Source organism: Bombyx mori, chromosome 10 (genome assembly GCF_030269925.1).
Source record: "Bombyx mori chromosome 10, ASM3026992v2".
NCBI lineage: Eukaryota > Metazoa > Arthropoda > Insecta > Lepidoptera > Bombycidae > Bombyx > Bombyx mori.
Window position 1 is genome coordinate 4,491,473 of NC_085116.1, and position 9,558 is coordinate 4,501,030.

At 40.9% G+C, this 9,558-nt stretch overlaps 1 protein-coding gene across 1 annotated transcript; it reads right to left on the reverse strand.

The window, feature by feature from the left end:
- Positions 1–341: 341 nt before the first annotated feature.
- LOC134199475 (uncharacterized) lies at positions 342–5,777 on the reverse strand. The gene has a single exon (XM_062670439.1). It carries the CDS (start codon positions 5,660–5,662, stop codon positions 509–511), a length of 5,154 nt encoding a protein of 1,717 aa, XP_062526423.1. The 5' UTR covers positions 5,663–5,777; the 3' UTR covers positions 342–508.
- Positions 5,778–9,558: the final 3,781 nt, after the last annotated feature.

The following is a 9,558-nucleotide window of genomic DNA, read 5'->3' on the forward strand; positions in this document are numbered from 1 at the left end:
TTTAATTTAATTAAGTTTACATTATCATACGCGCTTTGAATATCTAAAAAGGCTCCTACAACCGATTCAGATTTCGAAAAAGACAAAAAAATGTCTGTTGCAAAAATGGCATGGCTATCGGACACACCTTTACCTCTTCTGAACCCATATTGAGAGCAAGGCAAAAGATTGTTATGTTCTACGTACCACTCAAATCTTTGTTTAATTAAATGTTCTGCTAATTTTACCAAAACAGATGATAACGCTACAGGTCTATAAGATAAAGGATTATTTGAATCTTTGTTAGGCTTTAATATAGGTTATAGTGAGGGGTAGATCTCAGGGGTATTTAAAACTATGGGTTAGTCACCAATATCGAATTTCGAATTTTAATCTTCCTTTATCACAAACAATTTTCAATTTTAAACAATAATTACATTTAGACGCGGGCGCACGCTATTCACACTCAAAACGGAAGCGCCCGGAACATAGATTATATCACTGTTGAAAAGATCGACATAGATACTAACTATGTATAGCGAGCGGGCATACGGCCGCGAGAGTGACGTACCGGTCGGTTTGCTACATACTCCCCCTCTAGTCCTGGAGGACGCCCTCGCTCCTGGACTAGCATCTCATTACTACTGGGCTGAGGGACAGGCGCAAGACCAACCATACCACCAGCTGCGGGAGAAAGACGTGGAGCTTCAGCACATGGTTCAGCATGCCGTGTCGTCATATGCCCTGGAACTCGAGAATCTGTTTTAACATTATTTGGGGGACGACCACGTTTCTTTTTAGGCATCACCGGCCGCGGAAGAGCATCACTCTGATTCTCACGGTATAGAGTGAGATCGTTCACATGATATTTCCCTAAAACTTCATCAGGTTTGTCAACATGCGCGACGTGGTAAGTAGTAGGGCTGACCTTTTTAACGATGCGATACGGACCATCGCGTTTTGGAACAAACTTAGAAGTAAGGCCTTTAGCGCTCTTACTGAGGACGTGTGATTTGATGAGAACCATGTCACCTTCGTTAAATGTTTCAATGGGCCGTCTCGAACGATCAGCATACCCTTTAGCTTTATCTTGAAGCGTCTCTACACGTTCGCGCACCGCTGAAAAGGAGTTAACAAATTTCCTGAGATAGGGAGTTATTTGGGGAACAAAGTTATCTTTGTCTAGAACAGCACGAAGGTCATGAGTGACTTCTGTGGGGGACCTCATCTCTCTGCCAAATGACAAGTAAGCAGGTGACATACCTGTGGTGCGACATTTAGCGTTATTAAGAGCGAACCGAATCACTGGTAACATGTTTGGCCAGGAAGTGTGGTCACATTCCACGAGTTGTGCTAATAAAGTCTTAAGATCTCTGTTTTTACGTTCGGCGGGGTTTGCTTCTGGGTGATAGAGAGGGATAAGGTTTTGCTTTATCCCCAGGATGGACATGCATTGACGCATGACTGCCGAAATAAATTGTACGCCATTATCAGAAACTAGTCGGCGTGGAAGACCGAACCTCATAAAATACTCCTCTATGAGGACATGTGCACACGCCTCAGCAGTAGCTTCCTTCAATGGGAAAAGTTCTGTCCACCTCGTAGCAGTATCTTCTATTAGCAAGATCCAACGCTCCCCCTGTTTTCCAGGTGGCAACGGGCCGAAAAGATCAACTGCCAAGACCTCGTTGCGCTGGTTCATCACCGGCGTCTGCAATAGACCTGGAGGCTTGGTATTAGCAGTCTTATAGCGTTGACAATGGATACATGCCTTTACATAGTCGGTTATGATTCTTCTTATTCCTGTGAAGTAGAACAGACGTGAGACTTGTTGGTAAGTCCGGTCAATTCCTGCATGTCCAGCGGTAGGGGCATCGTGAAGCTCTTTGAGAACGTCGGTCACTTGATGGGCAGGAATGACTAATTGAGGGGCCTCGGCATCAGAATCCGGATTAAATCGATATAAAACACCTTGTTCCATTAGAAATCCTCTTTCTGACCATCTTTTAGCAGCAAGTTCATCCACTCCTTCCAGTTCTGTGATGATCTTCTGTATTTCCAGATCAGTCAACTGGTCTTGACGTAACTGGGTAGGTGACTTGGTGGGCAGGTCGCAAATGACAGAACAGATGCCGCAGTTATTTTGTGTTTCGTTGGAACAGATCGGTCTACTTAACGTGTCAGCGACAACGTTAGCTTTTCCTGGGGTGTACTCGAATCTGATGTCAAATTCTTGGAGTTTAAGCGCCCAACGGACCAACCTACCAGCAGGAGACTTTAAAGAAAGCAACCAACGCAAGGGTTGGTGGTCACTGCCTATAATAATTGGTTGGCTGTCGAGGTATGGCCTGAAACGCTCCACGGCCCAGACTACAGCAAGCGCTTCCCGTTCTGTAGTAGAGTAGTTGCGCTCCGCTGCGGTGAGTAGACGGCTAGCATACTCGATAGGTCTTTCGTCCTTGCCTTCCCCTTGAGCTAAAACTGCGCCAAGTGCATAGTTGCTCGCATCGGTACGCAGTACTAAGGGTTGTTTAAAATTCGCTTGAACAAGTACGGGCGCCGTGGTCAGCAGGCGCTTCAATTCTTTGAATGCCTGTGTTTGTTCAGGTCCCCAGCTCCATGTGTAATTCTTCTTGGTCAGTCGAGTAAGCGGTTCTGCTATCTTTGAAAAGTTTGGAATAAACTTCCTGAACCAAGAGCATGTTTGGAGCAAAGTTCTTAAATGTTTTAGGTTAGATGGTTCCAGCATATTAAGGACAGCACTGACCTTCTCAGGGTCAGGAGACACACCGTCTGGAGTGATGACGTGGCCCAGATAACGGACCCTTTCTTTGGCAAAAGTGCACTTTTCTCTGTTTACGTGAAGTTTAAATTCAGACAAACGTCTAAAAACAGCTTCCAGATCTTGTAGGTGTTGCTGGAATCCTTCTGAAACAATTAACAAATCGTCTAGATAAGCAAGTACTGTAACATCCTTCAAAGCAGCACAGGAGCGTAGACGATCAATAAGCCTTTGGAAAGTCGCCGGCGCATTCTTCAAGCCGAACGGCATTCTTTTAAAACGGTAAGTGCCTAGGGGGCACACAAAAGCTGTTTTGTCTCTGTCTGCTTCTCGGACCATAACTTGCCAATATGAAGAACGAAGGTCTATTGTGGTCATGTAACAATTCTTCTTCGTACTCTGGAGAAGATCATCAATGCGTGGGAGTGGGTAAGTATCCGATTTGGTTACTTCATTTAAGCGCCTGTAATCCACGCAGAATCTTACATTACCATTGGACTTCGGTATCATCAATGCAGGAGAGCACCAGGCGGATTCGCACTCTTCAATGATGTCATCTGCCAGCATCTTCTCTATTTCATTCTTCATCGTCTCCTTCTTGGAAGGGTTAAGGCGATAGGGCGGCACAGCTATCGGGGGGTGATCTCCGGTGTCTATGCAATGTTCTATGAATGGTGTCGGACCTCCCCCTGCTGTAAAAATACTTTCATGCCGAATAAGGAACTCAGATAATGCTTGGCGCTCAGCTGATTGCAAGTGCATGCCTTCATCATCCCGAAGCATGTTAGCAGAAGCTATGCACACACCACGAGACATAGGTTCAAAAAGTAATTTATAATGCACCTTAGCATCAGTACTAAAATACCATTCATGACGATGAAAATCAATAATAACTTTGGCAGCATTAATAAAATCAATACCCAGTAAAGTTTCATTATCATTAGAATCAGGGAAGATTATAAATGGAATATCAATCACTATGTGTTCTAACCTCACTGGTAATATGGTTGTCAATACATCCATATTCCGAACATGCCCATCAGCAAGTTTGACTCGCCTAGTGGAGGGAGTAAGAGGGTGACCCTTTTGTAGAAGGAGAGCATACAGCGTGTGACCAGCAATACAATGCTTAGCTGCTGTATCTATAAGTGCAGTACCCTGTTTACCGAGAACTTGAATTTTGAAAATAGGCCGTAAATGCAAATACCTATCATCACTCTCACGGTCGTACACGGACGCTACAACACTTCCCTCACATGTACAATAATTAAAATTCAAACAATTATCAATTTCCACACATTCGTTAATTTTTCCAAAATTACACTTACTGCCTTTTGTGTCACAGTCATGGTTAGTTGAAAATTTTAAATTATTACAATTTGGTTCAATTATTTGATTATAAGGTAAAAATGAGTTCTTACATTTAGGTCTAGTTCCCTGGTTATAACAAATATTTAAATTTTTACACTTTGTCCGAACATCTTGATTATATAAAACATGAGAATCACAAAAGGTTGGCATCTCATTATTACTAGTGCAATTACAGTTAATATTCTTTGACACAGAATCATTACAGGCATGAAAATAAGATTTTCTGGAAGTAGGGCCTCTGTTAATGGTAGCATAATTAATATTTGCATCCCGGTTACAAAAATTTTGACATTCAAAATTACTCAGAAAATTATTTTTGTCATGCTGCTTAACATCATACATTGCATTCTGAACAGGTAAATTAGAACTAATTGTGTTAGTATTATTAACATTACACTGAACACTATAAAACGCATTATTGTCATTTTGCACACCCTCGGAAAAGTTAGATTGACTTTGCTCACCTCGGTTGTTTAACTTACGGCACTGTTCCCGTGCATGTCCAAACCGTTTGCAGTAGGAGCACACTGGACGCTGTTTCTTCGTGGTCACGAACTGCTCTGCAGAACCTGGCACAGCAGCGGCAGGCGTGGCGGTGGCGGGCACGACGGCCGCGGCGGAGTTTGGAAAGCACGCGCGCGGCGCCGGGGCACTCGCACGAGCGGCGCACGGTTCAGGCCGACTCGCAGCCGGGGCCGGCTGGGCACGGATCGAACGGACACCACTAGTGGACGACACTGGTCTCGATTGAGTCTCCTCTATCGAATCTTCTATATTCCGAGCATGGTTTAATAATGAATTGAAAGATGTGATTTCTTCACGGCGCAATCTTGTGCGTATTCTATTATGAAGCAACCCGTATATCATATCAAGTTGTACTTTTTCAGCAATATCATCCCGCGGTAGCTTTGCCATAAGCGCACGAATACGAGCAACAAACTTGTCTGTGTTTTCTTTATCCTGCGGGGAAGCAAATATTTCCAAATATATTCTATGTGGTGGAAGGCGGGTGCCATATGCATATATTAAATTTTCTTTGGCTTCGTTCCAAGTGGAGATGTGATGCTTTAATCCTAGCCACCACGTAGCTGCGTCAGCAGACAAAAGCATGGCTAGGCCTCGTATGATGTTAGCGTCAGATACTTGAACGCATTCTGTATAGCTTTCAATTGCATCTATAAAGGCCTCAACAGATTCACCAGGTGCACCGCTGAAAGAAGCTCTGCAACGCGCCAAGGTACCATCTACGTTCACTGGGGGCATCGGCGGAGGAGCCGGAGTCGACGATCTTTGTTCCATCACGTACGACATAATGTTCTTAAATGTTTCGGCCTGCGAACGTTGCAGCGAGGCCATCAACGCTGAAACATCATCCAGGTTGAACGTAGAATTGTTGCTACGTGATTCGGCGTGGGGGCGATCATGGGGGCTATCATGCTCCTCGTGATTTTCGTTGGCATTTGCATCTGCAGCAGGAATAGCGTCGTCTTCGCGACGTTGCTGGCGATCTTGATTTCTAGTTAAAGGCATTCTTTACAATTAAGCACCAACAGCATACAATAGTTAGCAAATTTTTCACAAAAGCGTGCGCGCCATTTTGTTAGTCCAAGCAAGAAAAAAATTAGGAAACGTTGGGCAGCCAGATATAGTGAGGGGTAGATCTCAGGGGTATTTAAAACTATGGGTTAGTCACCAATATCGAATTTCGAATTTTAATCTTCCTTTATCACAAACAATTTTCAATTTTAAACAATAATTACATTTAGACGCGGGCGCACGCTATTCACACTCAAAACGGAAGCGCCCGGAACATAGATTATATCACTGTTGAAAAGATCGACATAGATACTAACTATGTATAGCGAGCGGGCATACGGCCGCGAGAGTGACGTACCGGTCGGTTTGCTACAAGGTATTATAATTTGATGTTTCCAGGAAGAAGGTATTATACCAGTGTCTATTATAGAATTAATTAAATTCAGTAAATATGATAGGGTTATAGGTTTTGAATTAATTAAGAAAGAGTAAGGAATACCATCACATCCTGGAGTGGAGTCTGATAACCGGTTCAAAACTAATTGAAGTTCCGGCAAAGAAAATGAACACGCTAAGTTATTATTAATATTAGAGTTATCTGATATATAAGAGTATGTATAAGGCAATTGGTCAAACTTAGGAACCATAGTGGGTGCGATATTGTCCAAAAAAGGATTAATCCATTCTTGCGATGTATAATTTCTAGATGGGGCTATAAAAGAAGATCTAAACATTCTTATATTTTTCCAGATTAGGGAGGATGGCGAATCAGGCGAAAGCTTGGAACAAAATCTTTTCCATCCCTCTTTTTTCTTTTTCCGAAGAAGCCTTTTAGTGGCCGCTTCAACATTTTTATAAAATAAATAACTATGCATGGTCAAACATTGCTTATTAAGTTTTTCTGCATCATTTCTTTTATTGACAGCTTCTGTACATTCTTTGTCCCACCATGGGGGAGAAGATATTTTCTTATGGGCAACATTCTTTTTGGGGATATGTTTATCTGCAGCTGATAAGTATGCCGTAATAAGGTTATCATACGCCTTGTTTATGTTGTTATAATCATCAAGAGTAGATAAACTTGGAAAAGACATAATTTTCGATTCGACTTCTTGACTAAACAGTTCCCAATCATAGTTATTTAATCTGAACTTAAATAACGGCGGTAGTGGATTAAAAGTGCCTGTTTTACCAGAGGGCAAGGAAATTAATAAGGGATAATGATCACTGCCACAGGACAGCGTTAAACATTCCCAGTTTAACAGTGAAGACAAACTGGCTGAACTAAGTGTTATATCAACATAACTTGGGGCTTGACCCGGAACTGGGCGACGAGTGGGGGACCCATCATTCAGAACACAAAGATTATGATCATTTATTATCTCCATTAAGCCATTTCCCATGCCATCATCGTTGGGTGCTCCCCATAAGAAGTGGTGAGCGTTGAAATCCCCTAGAACTACTATTGGTTTGGGTAATGATTGAATGATTTTGTCTAGTATAGGCAGAACAGATAAATCCTTTTCTGAAATGTACACAGATAGATATGTTACCTCACCTACTCGGGCAGCCACTGCTTGTAAAATATCCGAGTTAAAAGCTGGGATTGGCAAAGAAGAAAATCTGTGATTATTACGAATTAAAAGGGCTGTGCCACCATACCCATCATGTCTATCATGTCTGAGAATATTAAAACCGGCCATATGGAAATTGGAACCTGGAACTAACCAAGTTTCTGATATGGCTAGTAAAAAAATATTATGTGAATTAATTAAAGATATAATTTCATGTTTTTTAGGAACTATGCTTTTACAGTTCCACTGGAGGACTCTGTCCATATTTAAAAATATTGAAAATTGATAGTGAAATATTATTTATAAGTGAAAGAGCAATGTGTTCTGGTAGTTCTGAATTAGCAATAATATTTATAAGTGTGGATAACAATTTATTTAGTGTGTCAGAAGATGGCAACTGTGTATCCTTTTCTTTGTTGGCTTGCAAAGCGGAACCTACTTTACCTTGAGACTCATCAAATGAAATGCTGCGGATCAATGATTTATATTCTGATTTGTCATAACCCTTATTTAAAATAGATGCCTGTTTAGGCTTCTATAAAACAGTTTTTTTGTAAGAGACAGAATTTGAACTATCTACATCATTTAAACTTTGGGCAGATAGTGGAATAGATGATGTTATTTGCGAATATGATTTCTTTCCAATAGGAAACAATTTAGAGGCTTCTTGGTATGAAATGGGGTTTTGAGACATATGTTTTTTAATATTTGTTTGTCTACTAAACTCAGGGCAAGATTTGTTTGTAGCCATATGTTCACCTCTACAGTTAACACAAGAAAAAGTCTCAGTATTACAAGCCAGTCCGCTGTGCTCTCCAGCACATTTATTACATCTAGGTTTGCTCCTGCATTGAACACGAGTGTGTCCAAAGCGACAACAATTGAAACATTGTACCGTTGGATAAATATACTGTTCAACTGGAATACTTGAAAAAAAGGAATACACTCTAGAGGGAAGAGACTGTCCGTCAAAAGTCAAGACCACAGTTTGAGTAGGAATCCATGAAGTTCCATCTGAGTTGACAGACTTCCTGTTTAATCTACGGGATTTGATAATTTGTCCATAGCCTTCTGGGATTTGCAGATTGTCTACAATGTCCTCATGAGTCCACTCCTGAGGGATACCCTTTATCAAACCCATTTTACATATATTATATGTAGGAATCACTACATTATACAATGGATTCATAGACATGTTGGATATGAAAATATTGGCATCACTATGTGTTTTAAAAGTTATTGCCAGGCGATTACGACCTACTCGTTTAATTCCATCCTGTAAGATATTACCAAGATTGCTTTTCTTTAGAAAATTTCCAAATTTAAGTGGGTGCAGTGATGTAGTACTATTAGAATCTGAGATTAAAGTAACATGGACCATATATGGACCAGGATCCTGTTCAGTGTATTTTTTTCTGTAAACAGAGTCAGCCATTGGGGTCTCAGATGGTGTCATAGAAGGACTCGCTGAAGTAGGCTCTGGTGAGGTCTGTACAATTTGGCGAGGAGGCACTATAAGCTTATTTACGTTATTTGCAAGATTTCCCGCCAAAGCCTGCTGCAGCGGGCGCAACGAAAGTTGTTTGTCCGAGATCTTTGGTTTAAAAGAATTAACAAGTTGTTTCTTTTTTTGGGATTTCTTCGATTTAACGTTGACAAATTCAGATACGTTGGAAAGGTCGAACTCATCACAGAAAAATATTGGTTGGCTAAACCTTGAGTTAGTCGTATCAGTTGTCTCCTCAGTAATATTCGGATCCGGGGGATCCGTTCCCGCCTCCAACTCCATACTATCTACGCTAAAGTACTAAAATATACAATTATAAACTAAACATATATACAGTTATAAACTAAAATATGCTACAATATCTACAGAATATCAAATTAAATTAATTAAAAAGGATATGAATTTTTTAATTGGCCCTCTTCTCAAGTTCCGTCCCAAATTTTTTGAAGGTTCCCGCCTCTCTCGTTCCTGAGATTAGCGCGTTTAAACAAACAAACTCTTCAGCTTTTTTTTAAAGGGATTTTATGACCTGGTAACTGAGACCTTTAAGTCATGTCTTATTATAATTTATATTCATATTTTTATGGAAAATGATATTATGCAGTGAAATGAAATGAAGATGATTAATTTGAAACATTAATCAACTGGGATGAAATGAAATGAAATGAAATGAGATGATACGGGATGAAATATAATCTCAGTAAAATGGTGGTCATTTACTAAGATTTTTTCAGTGGACTTTTTGGAGGATCCTGAGAAGCTACGTCCAGCGGCTTTGTTTCATTTTCCCACATTTGTGCACTTTCACA

Coding starts and splice junctions, on each gene's coding strand:
- LOC134199475 (XM_062670439.1), bottom strand. CDS start 5,662: ATGCCTTTAACTAGAAATCAAGATCGCCAGCAACGTCGCGAAGACGAC.